This window comes from Malurus melanocephalus, unplaced genomic scaffold (genome assembly GCF_030028575.1).
Source record: "Malurus melanocephalus ecotype Western Australia unplaced genomic scaffold, MMel_1.1 scaffold_92, whole genome shotgun sequence".
Taxonomy (NCBI): domain Eukaryota; kingdom Metazoa; phylum Chordata; class Aves; order Passeriformes; family Maluridae; genus Malurus; species Malurus melanocephalus.
In genome coordinates this window covers 1,402,493-1,424,214 of record NW_026623324.1, presented here as the reverse complement: position 1 = coordinate 1,424,214, position 21,722 = coordinate 1,402,493, and the positions used below count along the sequence as shown (strand labels likewise).

The 21,722-nt window shown below is 39.7% G+C and overlaps 1 protein-coding gene across 1 annotated transcript in view; it reads left to right on the top strand.

Annotated features, from left to right (window-relative positions):
* PCNX2 (pecanex 2) overlaps window positions 1–21,722 on the top strand; it is a 153,718-nt gene that overhangs the window by 124,471 nt on the left and 7,525 nt on the right. The window contains exons 26-32 of the mRNA XM_057368443.1: window positions 2,521–2,774; window positions 7,137–7,370; window positions 9,516–9,619; window positions 17,014–17,158; window positions 18,128–18,358; window positions 18,708–18,982; window positions 19,818–19,999. Coding sequence (XP_057224426.1) covers window positions 2,521–2,774; window positions 7,137–7,370; window positions 9,516–9,619; window positions 17,014–17,158; window positions 18,128–18,358; window positions 18,708–18,982; window positions 19,818–19,999 — 1,425 coding nt within the window. The remainder of the gene's footprint in view (window positions 1–2,520; window positions 2,775–7,136; window positions 7,371–9,515; window positions 9,620–17,013; window positions 17,159–18,127; window positions 18,359–18,707; window positions 18,983–19,817; window positions 20,000–21,722) is intronic.

Sequence of the window (21,722 nt, the reverse complement as noted above, 5' to 3'; positions counted from 1 at the left end):
GCATGTGATGGCAGGTTCCTTTAAACACTGAGGGTCTCTTGAATTCATCTTTTGTTTGCCTTACCAGCCTCCTTAGGTATTTTATAAAATATGTCCCCTGAGAAAACTACTRATTACAGAAACTGCAGTAATAATATTTGTTATTCGTTGAAGGAGGTGGTACAGAGAGTACAGCCTTCCATAGAAATAAAATTTGGTATTTCCATACCAAAAGAAAAGAAAATAGAAATATGTGAATAATTACATAGACCAAGCAAAGGCATCTTTAAATCCTGTTGTTGTACAGGGATCTGTGACAGTTCTTCATTGTGTTTTTTCAGTTTTCACCACTTGCAAACATTTGGCAATACTTAATTTAGCACCTGGGGTGAAGATGTATGCTCTCCTAAATTCAGTGTAATGCTGAGAGACCTTTAAACTTTCAAAAATAAACAAAACAGCAATAGTAACAGCACCAGCATGGAGTCTTTGTTTTACTCTTTTCAAGCAATGTACAAAGGAATATTTTCCATGTTTCAATTTGAGTACGATGTCTTCTGACTTGACTTCACAGAAGCATCTGCTGACCCAGAGCAGTTATTGGTTTTTTTTGCTGTTGAACAATAAGTGTTAATTCATGTAGAAACCTCTGAAATATGAAGCAGAAGCAGTCCAGTTCATGTCCTGGAAATGTCAGCCTAGTAGTCCAGTTCATAGCTGGAAATGTCAGCCTAGTAGGTCATGTTTTGTACTTGAGAGTATTGGAAATTACGATGTTTATATTTGGATGACCTGAAGACATTTAATAATTGTTCATACTGGATATCCCTGAAGTGCAAGGAGGAATGCATATGAGTGTGTGAGCAACACGGGGTTCACAATGTGAATTTTCATTCATAGCAAACTGAACAGAGAACAGTGGAATACACTGGATCTTTTTCCTCTGTCTCTGAGGGCTATAATCTTGCTTTTTTCTCACACATTTCCTTCTGATTTTTCTATTCCTTTTTACTTGTATATTTTGCTTGCTGCATTTTGGCTGGTGCAGAGACAAAAAAAGAGGTAATCAATACTTTAGTACATTTTGGTGTGTTTTGAAAGGTTTTTCTYAATGAGGAGAAAGGAATATTCTAGATGCTATTTCTGTTCATACAAACTGAATTTCACAGGTTGTTGACCAGAGAGTTGTGATGGGACTGGAACAGACAGTCAGGGCAGAGCAATTGTCATCATGCTCCACAGAAAGGCCTTTGGGATGCTGCCTTGCTCCAGGCTCTCTTTTGGGGTGCTGGCAGACTGCAGRAGTTGAAGCTGGCACTGTGTTCTTCCCTGGTCGAATGTTCAGATGATGAACACAGCCAAATTCTGCTCCCATTTCCATTGAGTGACATTACAGGTCTGTTGGCCCTGGTGTGGAGGGAACTGTCGAGCTGCAGTGCAGTGTCTCACATCTTCCTCTCCCATCAAGTCTGTCTGGAGTCASCAGTCCATGGGGTGATACTGAACCTCTGGCAGAGGGCCTGTGTGAGATGTGTGACTTGCATCTCAGGACATGCCCTTGAAAGATGGTTTATGTACAAACTCAGCAGGSAGTAAGTTCTGCAACAGCCTACAGAGAGTAAATTTCAAAATGAAGCCTACATCAAAACATAAAACAAAATAAATGTGTTTTGAGAATGGTGGGGGGGAGCATATAGGTGTCTGCCTCGATTTTTATTGGTAGTGCCCTACATGGTATAGAAACCACATTAATAGATTTCAAATCCACAAGGGCTCAGCTTGACTATCTAGTGTGCACAGCACAGGCTGGAAATGCAGAGTCTGCATTATTGTTTCTGCATCTGCCTCACGACTTCTTTTTGAGGTAACATATCCTTTTTAGAAAAATTGACTCTACTTTGATCTAAAGCATGTGTAATAGACTAATTAGGAAGCTGTTCTGTTCCTGTGATGTACTGCCACTAGTGCTGTTCATTAGAGATATTTGATCCAGAGTAGGTTTTACTCCAGTGGGAGAGAGAACAACCTGGTAGATGTTATTTTTGGAACCTGCTTTCCAAGATACTTCGCTAAAACCCAGATTTTACAAGTGGATAGCTTGCTAAAACCCAGATTTTACAAGTGCTCTGACACACTAAAATCTTTCTCTGGGTCCAGTATGCTAGTTAAAGAAGCAGACTGAGACTTGGATCAGTTTGCTTAATGTGCATTGTGGAGCAAGRCTCTTTAGTGTTGCTTCCTGGCAGATTTTATCAAGGCAGAAGCTGTGGTCTGTATTTTAGCTCAGCTCAGAACCCATTAGAACTAGAACATGAGATCAGGCCCTATTGGTGTTTATAGGTGATAGTTAATGTTCAGCCCTTTATTTGCAGCTGCACACGGATCAATTAGCACATCGAGTTTGTTGCCGTACTCGCTCTTTTAGGTTTCTGCTAAGTGCGTACAACTTTCAAACATACCTTGAATGTGAGCTTGCAAGGCRTCCTTTGTTTCCTCCTCCCCCAATAACTGGCAGCACACTCTCTTTTTCTCGCTGCCAAGGGACATATTGCCAGCAGAGAGAAGTGGAAGCTATCACAGAAGGAGATGAAGACAACGAAGGCTGCTGCTGCTGCAAGCCTGGGCACTTGCCCCACCTGTTGTCGTGTAACGCAGCCTTTAACCTGCGCTGGCTGACGTGGGAGATAACACGGAGCCAGTACATCCTGGAAGGATACAGCATCATTGACAACAACGCTGCCACAATGCTGCAAGTGTTCGACCTGCGCAGAATCCTTATCAGATACTATATCAAGGTAAACGCTTTGCTAAAGTGTGCTTTGTTYCTTGGCAGGTTTGTCAAATAGAACGGATGCTGTTCCTCTATAGAAGAAAGAGCATTTGAAGGTTTTTGCTTTATGTTTATCCATCTGCACCACAGTCTGGCAGACAGACTGACTTGATGTTAGATCACAGAACCACAGAGTCATTTGGTTTGATCTTTAGGATATCTAGTTCTAACCCTCCTCCTATGGGCAGGCATACCTTCCACTCGAATAGGCATAATTAATTTATTCATGTCTCCCTTTGCTAAATTTAATTCTGATCACTTATACTTACAGTTAGTACAGAAAATGGCAGGTATGCTTCAGTGGAGATCAAGAAGGTGAGTTACCATCCTCTAGTGCTAAAGTCAGACAGAGCGTTCTTGCTTATGTTCTTACGTTCATACAAAACTTCACTAACAGTCTGGTATTTCTTCGTGCCTTGGTCTTTCCACTGTTTTTTTTTTTTTTTTTTTTTTTTTTTCTGGGAGAAAAAAGAAGATATTAACAAGCATAAAGTTCTTGTGAAACCTCTGAAGAGCTGTTTCTCAAATGTATTTTTTTAGAAGTGCAAACCCCTATTTTACCTTGCGTTTTACATATATACCACAGTGCATTTGAAGTTGGTTTATTCCACTGATTACACAGCAGTTACGTCACTTCTATATTTGCATTGTTATTAAGATCAAAATAACCACACAGATACTAATTTGTCAAAATTATTGAACCTTATAGTCTAGCAAGACATCTTCATCTTCTGCCAAAACAATTCCCAGTCCAGCAAATGAAGAATTTGTTGAGCTCTATAGTCTTTTACTGAAACAGCAAGAGCCAAGTGCTGCTTCCTATGCCACTGGTACTGCCATGAAGCCAGTTACTAAAGCTCCAAAGCATCCCTGACATCTTTCTACTTAATCTCTGCAACTGTAAAAATATGTCAGCATCAGAGAGAGACCTGTTGCAAATAAGTTAATCACCATTTTTTGCAAATGAACCAATGTAGTAAAAACAAGCTCATTGCCTTAAAAAGCTGCTTTGATCATGCAGTTGATTACTTCTGGGATTTCATAAATAATTTTGCACGCAATATGGCCTGGTAACCAACCTGCTTTGTTTAATACACTAATTACAAATAAAACTGCATGTGAGCATGATTTTTTTCATTTTAGAAGTGGGTTTTGTGGCTATAAATTGTTTTGAAGCAACATAACTAAACTAAAAAATAACCAAACCAACAAAAAAACACCCTTCTTTAACCTGTAATGAGTATGTTGCTACAATTGCTTTGCTTTACTTTAAAAGGTAACCTGAATAACTGGAACGTAAACTGATGCAAACTGGCATATGACTCAGCTTTTGATGGGGAATCAGATTGAAAAAATCCCAGTCTAAGCTGCAATCAAATCAGCATCTTACTAGTTTAAAGCAGCGAAGAATTGTGCTTTGTAAACTGGAACTGTGTGCTTTTAAATGGGTTGACATATGGAGGACTTGTGGAAAGTGTGAGGTTCATCACYTGGGACATAAAACTTAACTGGAAGGTAGTTTAGAGCTTCTGGTTCTGGACACACCTGAGAAGCAGCTGACATAGGTAAGATGGCTTAGACAAACTTTCATCCCATGTGACACAGGTGTGGTTAGTTGCTCCTGTTTTGAGTAAAAGGGAGGTGAGTAAAATACTCTCCACATCCCTGAGGTGGCTCCATCTCYGCTGTGTGCAGAGCTCGTGCTCACCACTGATGGCTCTGACATGTGAAAATCAAGTCTCCTCTGGTTGGATTTATTTGAGCCAGTTCTATTATACTGCACTGACAGACCTTCATTCTCAGGAAGGCCACTCTTCATTCTCAGGCTGTCAGTCCCGCACAGTCGGTCTTTTTAATCTGCTTCTGTTTTTGGGGAAGGATGAACAGGAGATAATAATAATCTGTTGGCACCCTCAATATTAGCCTGGGCTGGGGCTCCCTTCAGTGAAGGGAGAGTGCACTAAGGAGATCYCTTCTTTAGGATGACACTTCCCAAAAGAAAGTTATATGGTATTTTTTTTTGTATTTTTAAAGTAATTAGTTTTTTCATAAGCAGGAGCTTTAAAAGGATTTGGTGAAATCCTTAGTTCAGCCTTGGAAAGTGAGAAGATTATAATATGTATTAGATCAGCTTTTCTCCTGTTTATTTAATTCTTGCCTCCAAATAAACAGTATCAGACACAGAGGTGAGAATTCATTCCTTCCCCAGCTCTTTGTTCTGGGGGAATTTAGATGAAGACCCTGTGCRGTTTCACTGAGAACATTTTAAAAGTCCTTGACACTTTCTTTTTAACGRTGTGAAAGTAATTGTAAGAAGAACTATAGATAAAGCAGTATTCAGGTCACATAAGTCGCAAACTTGAAGAGCACTTAGGCTGGAGTTTCTGCAGGATCTGCACTTCCATTGCATTGAGCATTTGGAGTGTTTCTGGTTTATTCTCTGTAGCTTACAATATTGTAAATATTTACCATATTGTTTCAGAATTATCATATAGCTGAGGATGCACTTGTGCACAAAACATATCTTGGAAGAGTTACCAAGAGCAGAATTTAATTAGGTGACTGAAGTTTTTGTTGTTTCTGTATCTGATTGCAAATCTGATTTTTTYCCCAGCTGAATCGGCTTCTTTGTAAACACAGATGAGGATAATAAAAAAAAGCAAACTCTATCTTGAAAATCAACAAAGAGAATGTGTGCTTTGTTTTAGTTCCTCTATCCTTCAAGAATAATTATTGTATTGGTCTTTTATTGGTCTTTGAGTTGCACTGAGCATCTTATTTATTTATATTTATTATAAATAAATAGTCATATTTATTTCATTTGCAGTTTTATGGACAGCCTAGAAATGCATATATTTCTTCTTATAAAAGGATTTTTATTCCCCACAAATAAAGTGGGTCAGCTCCTGTAGCCCTTCTGTATATATTTTGAAATAATTTCCTGCCCAACTACTGTGATATTTTTCCCTTGTGCCTCTTCCATCTCTTCTCAAYATATTCTTATTTAAACATCTTTTAGTATTCAAGAAGTCAGTGTATTCGCTGAGTGCTGTGTTTGTGKTTTTGGCTCCTATTGTTTCTGCATGAATCTTTTTTAAAGAGTGTATTGTTTTCCACATGCCAAGTAATTAAGAGTCCATCCTGTCCATATCTGTCTGACTTGTCTTTTTCCTCTGAAGCTTGATTCTCCTTTTACTTGTGTATTTTTTTACAATTTGAAAGATAAGCTATGGAGAGCATCTGGGGTTTTTAAAAGTGCTGGTAGTACYTCTGTCCTCTGCAATCCATCAATTTTCATTTTATAAATTTATTTACTTAGTACTGTTTTCATTGGCTGGGTAAAGTAGAACTAAATAATCTTCAGTCATGTACACTTGCTCCTCGTTTCCTTTGGAATCCCACTCTAAATTAATGTTATAAAATACTATAATTGGAATTTGTGACTGATGGAAAGCACTGGAACTTCTTTAGTTTCYTATTCTTTTGAAAAGATGCTCTAATTTGTRYTTGGATTGARTGTTTTTAATTACTATTTTACTYATTATTATTTTAATGTGTCCAGATATAGAGGTTAGAAGAACTTAAACTTAGAAACTCAGGCACAAAGATGAGATATGTGTCTTCTTTCTAACATTTATGCATTTGGTAAAAGAGCCACTGCTGAATGCTGCTGCCCCTTCAGTGCTTTGAAAGTTAATTTAATTATGTCAGTTATCAGCTTCTTAACCCGACATATAAATCTATTATTGTTTACCTGCTGCATTGACAAATAACAGATTTGTGTCACACACATCAGTCACATCTCATCTTTGTGGCTAATAAAGAATTAAGAAAGCATCATACCCAGAAAACAGTAAGTCCTTTGAGGAAAAAGAGCYGTATTTTGAGGATGCTGCCATCTACCACTGTGTTTTCAAAATATGCCTAAGCTGTTATCAGTATCACCCTCTTGGTGATAAACTCTAGAACCCCACTAGTATTCACATTTGAATGCTGGAACTCTATTCCTGTCATTGTATTGATTTTCCTGTAAGGCAGAAGGATATTAAAAATATCACTTCTTTTTCTGTTGTCTGCTAACAATATCAATTATTATCATCTTTCTAATTTGAATACTTTTGCTATCAATATCAATTACTATCATATTTCTAACATGAATACTTTTGTGAAGCAATGATGATGCTAAACAGTAAAATGTAAGAAACTATTACAGTTMTTGATAGTTTGTTCTTATTATAGTTCTTATTTGGTTTATTCTCTTCTGTGAAAAATATATCTGCTGTCATCAGAGATAAGAGTGACTAACATTAGCACATTTTGTCAACAGAGTATAATATACTTCACAGCAAGTTCTCCCAAAATCCTTGACTGGATAAAAGACGAATCCATCCAAAAGATACTGCAGCCTTATGCAAAGTGGCATTATATTGAACGTGACCTTGCAATGTTCAATGTTAACATAGATGAAGATTATGTTCCGTGTCTCCAAGGAATAACAAGAGCTAGCTTCTGCAGTGTTTATCTGGACTGGATTCAGTTCTGTGCTAGAAAAAGRGTGGAGGTATGTGTCAATTTTATAATTTCTTTTAGTAGTATTAGTTTTAATTTTTGGGATATGAGTCAAATGATGCATGGCTACTTTTTCACTCAGGATTAGTAAAATGAAATTTATTTCATACAAGCTTTTAGATTTMATGTAAAAGGAAAACATGTGTTTTGTGGAATGGAACAAACATATTTTGGAAACTACCTGYGTGCAAAAAATGGACTCTTAGGGAGCATTAGTCTTTGAATACAGAACCAGTTATTTACTRTGCACATTTCCAACAGCATTAATTTTGTCAGCTCCAGAAAACATGGACATATTTAGTGCTCACRGAAGTACTGCTAGAGCAGGCTTCATTCAGAAAATGTCATCAGAGCATTACAGCTCCTTCAGCGTTGCCAGGGATTGGTACCTTTGCCAAATATCTGTGATGTCTTTGTAGGCTTTTCTGAGGTTTGCCTATATTTGGGTACAGAATGGCAGGGGAGTGCATGGCACACTCACTGTGGGCACAGTCACCTCTGGCAGCTCATGACTCAAATGTGATCCATGCCACAAAGCCACATGAAACCACCTCACAGCTCCAGAAGGTCATGGGCAGCTGTGCCTTTGCATGCTCTGAGCCACTAAGATTGCTGATGGGCAGCAGTCAYTTGCCAGAGGTGCACTACTGTATTTCCAGGAATACTCAGAATAGCCCAGAGGGAGAGTACAGTTTCAAACAAGCACATTGCCTCAATCTGATTTTCTGATTATTACTGATAATGGCAAAAATGGAGAAGTGCATCTTTCCTGGCCACGATACGCTGCATTTGTGCATTTTTCCACTCAGGATGGCAGACTGCACATCYCATTACTGACCTTAGTTGGTGTGGCATCACTGAATCTTTCTTGGAACATCACCCAATATTTCTGCTCCWCTTTGATTCCTTCTCATGTCTCTGATGCTGAGTACCATTCCACCAGTTCCCCTGCATATCAAWATATTTATATTATTTTCATTGAATTGTCTTCAGAGCCCTTTCCCACCATCTYCTCCTACTGGGAATACTTCACCTCTTTTCCTTCTCATCTCCATGTCTCAGCTCCCAARTTCTGACACACAAAGAATTGCATAGTGCAGGGAAAGCCCCTGTTAAATGATGCCTTTTCACTTGTTCCGTGGTTTCAATTTTCAAATTCAGTAATAGATTTTGGGGTGCCAATAGACTTGAAACATGTAAGTTAGACTTCAAAAGACAAATGAATGCCTGCACTAGTGCCACACACACACACTTATCTTTTTTTACATATTTTACCTCTGTTTTATTAATTGACTATAGAGAGGCAAASATCATGTAGGAGATGGGATAAAAAGAACCCCACCTTTGCTGTGCACATAACCCAGGAAATCAATATATTTTATAGAAAGAGCTACGTTGTCCATTGTAACTGGCTTCTGATTTAGTCAAAGAAAGCTCTAAGAAATCAATCATTGCATGGACTGAGTAATCTGTATCCTCTTGAAGATTAACATGCATGAGGGGTTGTTTCAGTTCTTTACTTCTGCTTGATAGCAAGGTTTTTTTAGTGAAAATTTCAGTAAAGTTCAGTAAAAAAAAAACCTCTTCTGAACTAGTAAATATAAATGAAATGTTCCCACTGCTTGTTAAAAAGGGCAGTCAGTGTCATCAACCATTTAGATACTGTTATTCACTGAAAGTGTGTGCCTCCGAACTTTTCGAAATAGATTGTACTTCTGGAATCTGTGGTAGGGTTTCATAGGAACTGTGTCCCATGAAAAGGGTTTTGGCTGTCTCCAGCTGCASTATCACTTGACAATAAGAAACTCCTCTGGTTTAGAATGTCAGATCAGAGAGGAGGGGAAACAAAATCCTCACAATAAAACCCCACCACCATCACCAAAGCTTACTTCCCTTGGCATCTCACTACCTGAAAATGAAATGTTCCGCTTCTAGCCAGTGGCAAAATAAGCTTGCATTTGGCAAAAATCCTCTGATGGTGATGGTCATCCTTCTTGTTTTTTTAATTGCAAAGAATGTTTTGGTGTGTAGGTTCAGTGACATGCAAATTTTGTGAATGTCACCATTTGTAGTATTGTGGTGCTTTTAAATATGATGTTTGCATTTAGAGTAACATTCTAATCTTAAAACTTTGTAGCACCTGGACAGCGATGAGGATTCTCCTCTAGTGACGCTTTCCTTTGCCTTGTGTATATTGGGTCGGAGAGCTTTGGGAGCTGCATCTCACAATATGGCCATCAGGTAATTTTTAGGCATCCTTTTACCTCATKTTAAAACAAAGACCTGTTTGTCTTTTTTCATATGATGTGGAATCTCAAGACAAAATTAGATCAAGGTGAAGTCTTGTTCCTCCATAAAATGGTTTATTTGCTGTCATTCCTGGTCATCTTTTTCTTTGTGGTTGGATAAATAAGTAATACCAGTCTTTATTTCATATGGCWGAGCASAATTTTTCATTGAAAGAAGGGGTAYCAATGGTTATTTCTTGTGTTCACWCATGCCTGGCTGCTGGAATGCCATCCTTCCTCCGGCATTCCAGTAGGAAGAAGAAATCTCCAGAAGAGGAAGAAACTGCTGTCATCAGACTTGTAGTTCGATAAATAATAATAAATGTATAAGGGTTACCCTCTGTATTCCTCAGGGGTGTATTCCTGTTCATTGTGCCACCTCTCATCTCCTGAGGCTGCAGCTTTGTCTGCTCTCAGTCTACTTTGCTCATTCATTCAAAACTTCTTCCTTCAGACTTCTTCCTAGGAAGTCTGGTTAATTAAAATATACTTTGTTGAGATTGTTTCTGAATATGCTTTTTATCTTACATTTTTATTAGGGATTCTTCCATTTTTCACTAGGAGTTCTGAGTTGTTTGGGTTTTATAGAGTATAATTTACACTGTGCTATGCATGGGGCATTTTATTAATGAAATCATCTTTATTTTAATGAAGTAGTTTAACTTCCCACATAATTTTAGGTTTTTATTAGATTTATTTGAACTCTCTATGTTCACAGGAGTTTAGTAACAATGGAGTTGAATAAATGCAGTTTCTAAGTGACCTTGCTGTGTTGGCACAGAACGGTGAGCAACGCTAGCTCTATCAACATGCTCCTTAGAGAGGATTTGTCTTACTAACAAGCAAACAAAGACAGCGTGTGTGATTTGGAATGCATTTTGTTATAAGATAAAACAGTCCTTTTAAATATTCATTCTAGCTTTGTTATCTGTTGAGACATTTATAACATTTTGTTTTATGTCTTCCTTGCAAAATGTTTGTGACCCACGTGGCTTATTTCTTGGTGTGCTGCTGATTTCTGCTTTCTAAAGGGGCTTTTGCCATCCTTTAGATCCTCTAGATCCTTTTGCCATTTTTGCTTTCTACTAGTCCTTGCACATTCCCTTCCTGTAGTAGTTTTCTTCAGGGTTGCATTTCTTCTCCCTTCATTGCTGTTCACTYAAATTAGTGTGATGTTTGGTAAATCATTGATATTTTTTAAATTGCCCTATTTTTTTTGTGATTCAAATTTTAAAGTTCAGGGGCATGATGGAAAAGTTTACGTGCATTTATGATACTCGTTTGAGAAAAGATTAAAGTGATTTTTGATCTGGGCCTGCAGTAGATAGGTCACAGCGATATTAGGAATGCATCTAAAAATATCACAAAAGCTTCCTAAAACTGTCATCGCATTGCATGTACTTTCCACTGGATCTTAATCTTCATTACAATGCTTTGGCACTAGTACAGATACAATAACAATGTCACCTATTTGTACTGGCTTACATGGTTAGTTGCTAATGCAAAGGGATAATATTATCAGAGATTTTCCAAAGCTTAACATGGAAAGTATGAATGTTGAGGATTATTATTTGTGTAGTGTTTTTTAAAGATTTTAATAATAATTTCAGGAGTCAGTCTTATCATGTATTTTCAAAATCTGGCAAATTACCAATGAGCTGAATTATTTCCTCTCTTTCAGTAAGGGGACACTTCATATTTGAAAATACTTTTCTTAGGGAGAAAAGATCTGCAGAAAGGCAAAAACTGGTATTCATATGAGGTGCACAGCTCTGTCACTTTTTCTTTTAATCTGYTCTATATAATCTTCAATTAAGTTCCGGTTTTCTTTTTTATTAAGCAAGTGCTCCAGGGCAGTATCAAATCATTGTATTTTTAAAATGTATTTTGTGACATAAAAGGGATTAACTGGAAGCCTCAGTCGGTATCTTTTCCAATGCTATTTCACAAAAGCATTGCCTAGAAAAGTTTCACTGTGGAAAAACTGTGTCACTTCCCCACCTGGTTAAATTACCTTTAATACATTTCCACTGTCAGAAAGGTTTGGAGAAATAGAAAAGGAATCTGAGTAGCATGACTGAAGTTATAAATTACTGCAGCTATATAAAACATGACTTTGGCTTGGTGAAATACATTTCTTGTTGTTTTTCAGTCTATACCTTAACTGACAAAACCAGTTTGGTAGAAATTACTAACTAAGGAGCAAAGTGGGTACCCTACCTCCTCACATCACGACCTTTATCAACAGAAATCCCACATTCACGTGAGCACGGAGGGCAGGTCTAACTTATTTATGGTGTTTATGGCTGCTGACAGACCTGCAGAACTTGTTTGAACATAAATAAGCAGTAAGTCAGTGAGACTCCCATAGGAATACAGTTATCCATGCCAGGGGAAGGAAACTTTGTCCCATGTGTGCAACTCTGGGGAGGCCCAAAGGAGATGCTCCCAAGAATTAACTCCAGGCACCCTCCCCTCTGTGTTTGGAGGAGCACAGCAGCTGTCGCCAAGGGCTATTTTGAGTATTACTGCTGCTCCTCGCCCCCAGCTCTCAGACTGGTGCAGGTCTGCATTCAGTCAAATAAGGGAGAAGTACTTAAGGTTCTCAGAAGCTGGAGAAACCTCTCCTTGGGTGATGCTTTACAGTCCTTTTCTTCAAAAAGGTGCCATGATATTTTGGGACCTTTTGGAGACTCCTGGTGCTTGAGCGGATTTTAGTTTTCTGCAGGAATGGTCAGAGCAGGCAGTCCCACAGCCAGATGAGTTCCTGAGAGGGGGATGTATCTGAGGTTGAAACTAGATTTTCTTCAATGTCCCTTCCAACCCAGACCATTCTATGACTCTGGTTGYTGGGGGCTGGGTCATTTTTTCAGAGGTCAGGGTTCCCAACACATGCTTTGTCACAATCAAAGTCTGGATCACAAAACCACAGATTTGTATTACTCTGGAAGCACTGAGAAATTACCTTGAACATCAKCTCAGGACTTGCTATTAATTCTGTCTGTGGAGAGTCTTATGTGTTCCACATTGCGGGAGCTTTTATGATGAGCTTGAGATGTAAGGGCCAGGTAGGCATTGTACTCTTCTCCGCACTGTACGGAGTGTTTTGACAATCAGTGGGAGCAAACCAGTTCCCACTGACTGTCCTCTGTGCTCTGCAGATCAAGTTTCATTCTCAGAGGTGACTGTGCAGGTAGCAGGAAACTTTCTTTGGACAAAGTRTAGTCCTTGCTGTGTCTTGGAGGAGTGAGAGTCATCCAGCTGCTGTGCAGCAGAGCAAGGGTAATGTTACCATGGGCTTTGCCCTACAGAGTTGAGAGTCAAGTTTACATTGTGTATGCAAACTCTCAATTTGCACTCATTTACACATGATTTTGTCTAATCTATTAATCARCAAATGTCACTGTGTAAACCAAGATTTTAAATGCTCTTATATAATGTATGTAAATAATTATTCCGTGTACCTGTTCATGTAAATGTCAGTAGAAACCTAATATTAACACTAGATTACACAATAAATGCATTAATTAAGGAGGCAGAACATTGCCTTGCAAATCACTTGCTCTTTTAAACTGTCATTAGGAGGCATCCTGCACAAAATGCAATTTGAAGAATGACATGCCATTACCATTCATTTATTCAAGTGTGAGTRATATGTTTAGTATATTTGTTAAAAATTACAGACTATATCTATTCAGTCACTGAAGCTACTAGTATAGAAATGTCTAGTAAAAATTGCAAATTTAGGAAAATACAAAAATCTCTCAATAAAACATCCCTCACCAGATACTTCCAACACTACCAAGCCTGGCTGCTCAGGTTCCCCAAGTTTAGTGCAGACAAAGTGTCATKCCAAGGAATGTCTCTGCCTGGAGAAACAGCTTCTCATTCTGAAGCCCAGGGAGGCAGCTGGCTCCATTTGTCCTTTCGTTCCTGGTCACACCACTGCACTGCCTGGCATCTGAGGGGAGGAGAGGACATGGAGGGCACAGGCCATGGCACCACAACGCTGCTGCTGGTGCTGCACTGGGGTGGGARTTCAAGCAGAAAGTGCAGCTTGATGTCTGCCAGAGCTGAGCAGGGCAGAAAAGTTTGACTCAGCTCACAACCACCATCGTCTAAAATATCCAATTAGAAGGGCTACCACTGAAAATATTTTAGGTGAACTATGACATTCAGGTCATTACTAGCTCACAGACATGCACGTTCCTTTATTCCTTAAATAAACCTACAGTTAACACTGGAGAAGAYCTGCAGATTGCAGACAGAGGATGGGTTTTGGTGTGCAAAGTACACATAGAGATATTCACCAGCTCATTAATCTGCATCCATACTGTTTTCAGGCTGGCACTAACTGCTTTTAGTCTGAGCTGCTGGAGCAGCRTAAGGAGTGCAGTAGGAGGGAGTATTTGCTTTGGCACTGTTGCCYTCCCTCTGGTGTTTGTGGTGCTACTTAATCCTCTCTTTTCTGCACGCTCAAGGGGCTGACRGTTCCCACGCACCTACCAGTCTTGCTCTAAAATAGCTTGCAGTTGTGACAGCAGCTTTTCAGGTTGTTAGCTCAGAGGGTTAGAAATGTTGCCAGATATAGTAATGTCTCTTACAGATTAATGTTGTTCCTTTGACATGTAATTTTACCTTAAGTACTTTTTAAAATATTTTGAACCAGCCTGTAACTACAGCAGATTACTAATTGAGGTGTGTTAAAAGTGGGCCAAGAAAGCAGCAACAACCTTGAGTGAGGCCTGAGATCAAAGTGGTTGAGAGTGAGGCCTGAGATCAAAGTGGTTGACTTTTACAGCTTCGTAATAATCTCATTAGTGTCTTCAGGAGAGAGCATAACAATGGGAAGAATAACGAGAGCTGTATTTTAGAAGGATTAAGGAGGCTGCATGTTACAGAAGTAATGGCTGGAGAGAGTGTCACATTACAGGCAGAATGTACCTAAAAGCCTCATTACAACTGGCAGGAGCATAAAAGATGCCCATGATTTTATGAATGCGGCAATCTCTTCCAGACCGCTCTGGTGGAAAATACAATACGTAAAATAATTGACTTTCAGCCTCTCACAACTACTGCTTTGCTCCTTGTAGCAGTGATGTTTGTTCTTAAAAATCCTCTAAGTTCGAGAACTTATTATGCAGAGGGATAACAAATGGATGAGCCTCCTGTAAGCTCAGGGAGAGCTGTACATGCTTACCCCACTCTCTATGCTGATGCTTGGCTGCAGTTTGCATGGCTGTCCTAGCCCTGGCCATGCCTTCAGCACATTTGCTGTTCACAGCAGCCTGTTTAGCTGGTGCTGATGCCTGTGAGACACTCTGATGTGAATGCAAACCCTCTGTCTGCTCTGGTGTTCAGATTTGGCTCTGAGAGCCTCCCAAGATGTAAAAACCAGTTCTCTCTCCTCCTCCTCCTTCTCCTCCCTTCATCCCAGCCAACTTTTCAGAGCAAATACAGGGGTGTTATGTGGGGAAAAACTATACCACAGATGATCATTAGATGCAGAGTTCGAGGCAGCTTTTACAATTTCATCCTGGGAAGAATATTTAGGTCCAGAAGGCTTTTTTTCAGACAAGGACTCAGCTGTGTAGCTGACGTTGTCTGGTGGGTGGGCAAGTGAAAGGAGCCTTCCTGGTGTCTAGCCTTTTCAAAGGAGACGATAGTCACATATTTCACCACACTGGCTGCACTCACCATTTTCCCCCCACCCTCCCAGCTGGCTTATTCTAGGGCTTTCTTAGCTATTAAGCAGGTTTTGAGTATATTATCATTTTCTGARCTGTGGAGATGGTGGATTGAAAGTCAGTGGGGACCAGGACCCACTCCTTGGAGATACATAATAACTCCCACTGAAATCAGTGCTTGAATGTTTTGAAGATCTGAGTGTGCATCTTTTAATATGTAACTTAGTACTAATAAATGCAAATCAGTTAAAGATTCATAAGAGCTTCCCTGTACTCCTTATGTTCCCATCAGCGAGAGCAGCTCTGCCTTCCTGGCTAGCTTTGGTCCACTGATTAGCTGATTTGTATTATATGGAGAAAATCAGTATCCAGCTGTTTTTCTGGTAACAACATATGTATTTCCATTTTAATTTCTGAAACATGCTACTCACCAAGAGCAAAATTAGAATGCCTTTGAGCTGAATTTGGCTAGAAATTCTCACAATCTCCCCCTCTCTCAGAGAAGAGAAAATATTGAAAAGATTTTTTTCCATTTCTAAAATAATTAAGAAACCTTAATTATGTGGAAAGATTATGTRTTCTCTAGAGAATGGCTGAGCAGTAATGAAAACCACTAACATCTTTATACAGCTTCTCCTCAGAGCCTTTGCGATCTAAAAGATCAGCTGTTCTAAGAGTGGGTAAAACCTTAGCAGGTAGATGAAACCATGTCCTGTGGGCTTGCAAGAGATGCCTGTTTTTAACAGATGGGTCTGTTTTCCTCTATTTTGAGATCACTTCTTCAGAGCAGCATTRGGACAGCAGTCAGATGCAAGCATTTTACTAGTGACAGTGGCATGGGAAGCTCGTAATTCAAGGTACAGATTGGAGCTGAAGGCTGGTTGTTTCCCTTCACAAAGCCCTCATGCAGCCATCATCTAACAACTCCCTGGTTTTGTAGCTTTTACCTTATGTTTAAATCTCGGGTCCAGGGAAACCATCATGCACAGTCAGGCAGAACTGTTTACATTGAGTTTCTTACATTAGGAAAAGAAACCCAGTGTGTATTTGCTTTAGGGCTCATGGTTTTGGTAGGAAACACTTGTTTGATTCCTGCTCTCACCTGGTTTGCTGAACAGTTCTGAAATTTAGTATTCTCAGTATATCTGCTTTAATGTTCACATTTAGGGCTGAATGCCATGACARAATTCTGAATTTGTTGAAAGCATTTTTWAAAAATAATTATTTTTCACATACAAGGAGAAATGCTATCAGGACTGATCAATAAATTTTCAACTAAGGTTGCAGCTTCTGCTGCCTACGGCAGGACTGCAGCTGGCACTCTCTGCCCTGGTCTCTTTGGCACAGCTGCAGAGAAGCTGCTCCCTGAGGCACCCTGTGACTCAGTCACCCATCCTGAGGACATCCTTCATTCTGGGTGCTGCATTCATTTTGTGGCCAGTCATTTACAGGGCATGACAAGGAAAACTGCCTACCCCAAGGAATGTTTTTTCTTAAAAAATTTGTGATGTGACCCCTGCTTTATACCCACCACAGGTACTCACCCTGCGCCAGGGGGTCACCAGCCAGTGCACAGGTCAGCATGAGGCTGGTGACTGACAGATCTGGCTTGAGGAGACTGGAAGCAGTTCTGGCAGTGACTGGTGCCTTTCTCTTACAGCTTGGACTCTTTTCTTTATGGGCTCCATGCCCTGTTTAAAGGAGACTTCCGGATAGCAGCAAAAGATGAGTGGGTTTTTGCAGACATGGATCTATTGCATAAGGTTGTTGCCCCAGCAATCCGAATGTCTCTGAAGCTACATCAGGTAGGTATTTTATTTATTTTAAACATTGACTATTGTATCTTGGTAAACACAAGAAACCTTAGCATCTGTCCAAAGGAGAGGGAAAAAAAATTAAAAAGAGGGAAATTAAATACTTGTTGCCTTATTCTGAGAAATATCTCTCACCAAGATGGAAAAGTTTGGTATTTATTTATTTTGCATTCACTTGATTTTCTTTTCTGTATCCACTAGCTGTCCATTTGAAACTATTTTGCAGAGCTTGACCCTGCATTTTTTATCAAAAGAAAACAGACAATCTTGTCATATTTTACTTGTGTGCATACTACCTTGATTATGCTGATTTCACTGCTAATTTCAGGTCAGACTTGTATGGCCTGGAGTTGATTTTGCTCATGTTCTGGCACATTATGATTTAATATCATATGCTTTTATAATGAATTATATTTATAATTGTTCTGGATATTACTGAACTGCTATGAATTCATATCTGATTCTTTGACACAAAAATTTTATGATGTTATCGCTGGCCATGGTGCTGCAGGACAGCTGAAGTCGCAATATTGTGGTATCTGCTGATGGATTCCCAGTCTGTGCTATTTTTGGTGGAGTTTTGTGAATAAAAATAAGGCTTTCCACAAGAACTGTGGAATGCCCTATGTGATTTCCAATCTCTCTCCAATTTACCCAAAAGCTCTGCCTTCCATAGTTTCACACTTCATTAAAAAAAGTAGATAAGCTGGTATTCTCCAAGTGTCTTTGTCCAATGGAGTCATGAGATTAGAGGAGATTACAATAAAACCAAAATTGTACCTCTCTATATTACTGTAAAATGAATTGTTTCACCTCCCAAAACACACTATCAAGTGGCAAGTCACTTGGGGGTGTCAGCAGGCAACTGTTCGAAAACTGGTATTTTGTTTACTTTTGTCAATAGTTTATGTATTTTCACAAATATACCTGACCTCTTCAACACTTTCCCCTTTTGACCAGGACCAGTTCACCTGCCCAGATGAGTAYGAGGACCCAGCAGTTTTGTATGAAGCCATCCAATCCTTTGAAGAAAAGGTTGTGATTTGTCACGAAGGGGACCCGGCCTGGCGCAGCGCCGTCCTCTCCAACCGGGAGGAGCTGCTGACTCTGAGACACGTGGTAGATGAAGGAGCAGATGAATATAAAGTTATCATGCTCCACAAAAGCTAYCTGAGCTTCAAGGTGATCAAGGTACATATGGTCACTTTCTAATATGGCAGTAATTTAAGGCTGTGGTATCTAACACTATTTCTGAGTTATGCGGCCAAAAGGAGAAGTTGATTGCAGTTATTAAAATAGGGACTGGAGGCCAAAAGAGCTTTCTTCAGTCGACTTCCACTTTGCCACCCACATGTTTGTGGATCTGAAATAACATTCCAGACTTTACCAGAGAGCAGCTGCAGAAGTTCATAAAAAGCTGTTGGTGCAAAGACATGAGGTGTTTGCACACACAGCGACTGCCATTCTACTTAGATCCTGTAGTTCTGCTTCTTGAGTAGCAAATGTTTTTGCATGATGTTTGTTTTTAATCCACCTGTAGGTCAACAAGGAGTGCGTCAGAGGGCTTTGGGCTGGGCAGCAGCAGGAACTGATTTTTTTACGCAATCGTAACCCGGAGAGAGGAAGCATCCAGAACAATAAACAGGTCTTGCGGAACTTAATTAATTCTTCATGCGATCAGCCACTGGGATATCCAATGTACGTTTCCCCCTTAACCACCTCGTACCTTGGGACACACAGCCAACTGAGGAACATTTGGGGGGGACCTGTCAGTTTGGACAACATTAAAAAGTGGTTCAAATCCAAGTGGTTAAGGTAGGTGCTAAATTTTGCTTGTGCTGGTAAAAGACCCTGCAGTTTCGGTTTCACTGTATTTTCTGTTAAAAGAGAGTATTTCTGTATTGTTATCTATGAGTAAAAAAATTAAGTGCAAATAAATCAGAATATAACAAAATAGACCTGCAGACAGAGAAGAAATAAAATTCATTAACTCRTTCATGACAGAACGTTCTACATGTTAAACAAGATTCATTCAAAGCACAGAGCACTAAAGACACTTCCCTCATTCCATTGAATATTACTGCTTATTCCATGCAAATAAGGGTATGTTTTCTCTAACTCTGACATGTCAGAACAGGAGTAAATGTGCTAGTGAGTTATGGTGAGTTAGGCTCTAAAGCTTTGGCAGTTATATATTCATCCCCAAGTTACTGCTCTTGACCAAAACACATCTAAAAATGTGCTTGCTAGTCACCAAAACTGCCTGACTTCCCCTGGGGATATGTGTGATCAGTACCTGACATTGCATCTCTTGTTCCTGCATACACCTTTCATGCAGCAAGTCCCTTGCCTCCTTGCCTTGGTTAYCTCATGCAGAAGTTAATCTTGAGATCACTTTAACATTTGATAAAGCTCCCTAAGGTATTGCAGGGTGCCAAAGCCACTAAGCGCAGAGAAGGAAAGATTTGGTTTATGTTGTAAATGATTTTGTYCCAAGTAAGCTTATCACACCATCACCTTTGCCATCTCATAAAATGTCAGAAGACCTGCAGTGGTGTGAGGGAGAACACTCTGTGAGGGCACCCAATGCTGGTGACACAAACTTCCATGCACAAGAAGTGGCTGACGCTGTGTGTGTTCCTGCAAACAGAATGCGGAAGGACTGCCATGCAGCAGCTCACCACGAGAGGGGCGAAGAGGTGGACAGTGGAGGGGGCTCTGCGTCCAGCAACAGTTCCACAGGGAATTCAAGCCAGAGCAGCAGCTCACAGCCCACCAGGGATGGAACACCTCAGCTGCAAGCTTCGTCTCAAGAGGTCCACCAGCGGACAGGTATGTGCACAATTTGCTTGGCCAACTCTGGAGTCTTCTCCTGGGGGATGTCACATAGGTAGATGGTTTTGGGGAGCCCTCAAATCCAGTGGAAAACTGATTTTAGACAGAAGGGTACATTTTGTCTCTTGTAATGGCCAAGAACGTGTGAGGGCTTCCTGATACTGTTCCAGGTATTTACTGGGAGGGTATGACACAAAAGTGATTCCCCARAGGTTCCACTGTCAAAATCCATTATGGGAAATTTTTGGCCTAGGAGGTGCCACTTAGAATGCCAGAATGAGAAAAGCAGGTGGGAGGAAGTATACATGTGCAATGCAGGGAGCCTGTACCACAGTGAATCTCTGCTTATTGTTGGCTGGGAACAGCAGAATGAAAGTATGCAAAARTCTTAATTATCTTGGAAAGACCATGACAGTTTATTTGAGGATTTGGTTTGGCTGCTTATCAGCACATGTGGAAAACAAACAAATGAAAAATAGCTTCTGATGTCTATACAGCAGTTACCAAAAGAAAATTAAATGTTGCCAGTCATTCTGTCAACTAACAGCTGAGCCCWTCTCAAATTATGGATTCAAAAGTGYTTCAGATGTATTCACAGKGTAGAACTAGTGGCCTTTACATTRRAARGGTATGTTAAATAATAAGGATAAGGTAAAGAATTGKTTGGACAGTCACATCCAGAGGGCAGCGGTCAATGGCTCAGGATCCTGATGGCCATCAGTGACAAGTGGTGTCCCTCAGGGGCCCATACTGGGACCAGTGTTATTTAWTATCTTCATTAATGACAYAGACTAAGTGATCAAGTGCACCCTCAGCAAATTTGCAGATGACACCAAGCTGAGGGGTGCAGTTGACACACCTGGAGGATGGGATGCCATCCAGAGGCACCTGGACAAGCTTGAGAAGTGGGCCCATAGGAATCTCATTCAGTTTAACAAGACCAAGWACAAAGTGCTGCACATTAATTCTACTTTTCAACAAGTTTGTGGTATTACTACATAAATTAAAGCAGAGAACTTGAGGGGTATGACACTTGTTTGCTTCCTGTTAGATCATTTTGACCTATCATTAAAGATAATGGGCAGGATTGGAAGAAACCTTGCCCTGAATACAAATCATATTGSAAGAATAAAATAATTGCTGCTTTTAATTGAGTCTAGTGTTAGAGGRATCCCCATGTGCATACTCATAACTTGACACAACAGCAATCAAGTAGCAAACTTAATTGTGAAATAATGATCCTAAGCATACCATACAATAAGTTAATTGTGAGTTGTTTAAAAGAACATATTGAGTGGTTGCCCAGAAAATGATAATCAAGAAAGAAAGTCACACTTAGATAAGAAAAGCAACCTGGCTTTTGGTAAAATGAAGACATGCACAACAAATGCAAGGAAATGGAAAATAGCAAATGGAAATCCATATTCACTGCTGTGAATAAAAATACTGTTAGTAGAGAATGAAACAAGTTTTTGGCTAGGGCCGTTAGAGACAAAAAGATGAAAGTGGGCTTGTGGCTGTTTATATTTAAAGATATTAAGAAGAAAAAGAAATCCTAGCAGTGGTCTTGATCTGTATAGAAAGGCAGAGTTGCCAATATGCAATATCTACAAATGACCTATAAATATCTGGTTTATATTGGGAAAAAATGCAGATAATCTATTTCTGTGATCTGATCATGAAACAGCTCCTTCCATCCTAACAGCTACAAAGAACATGA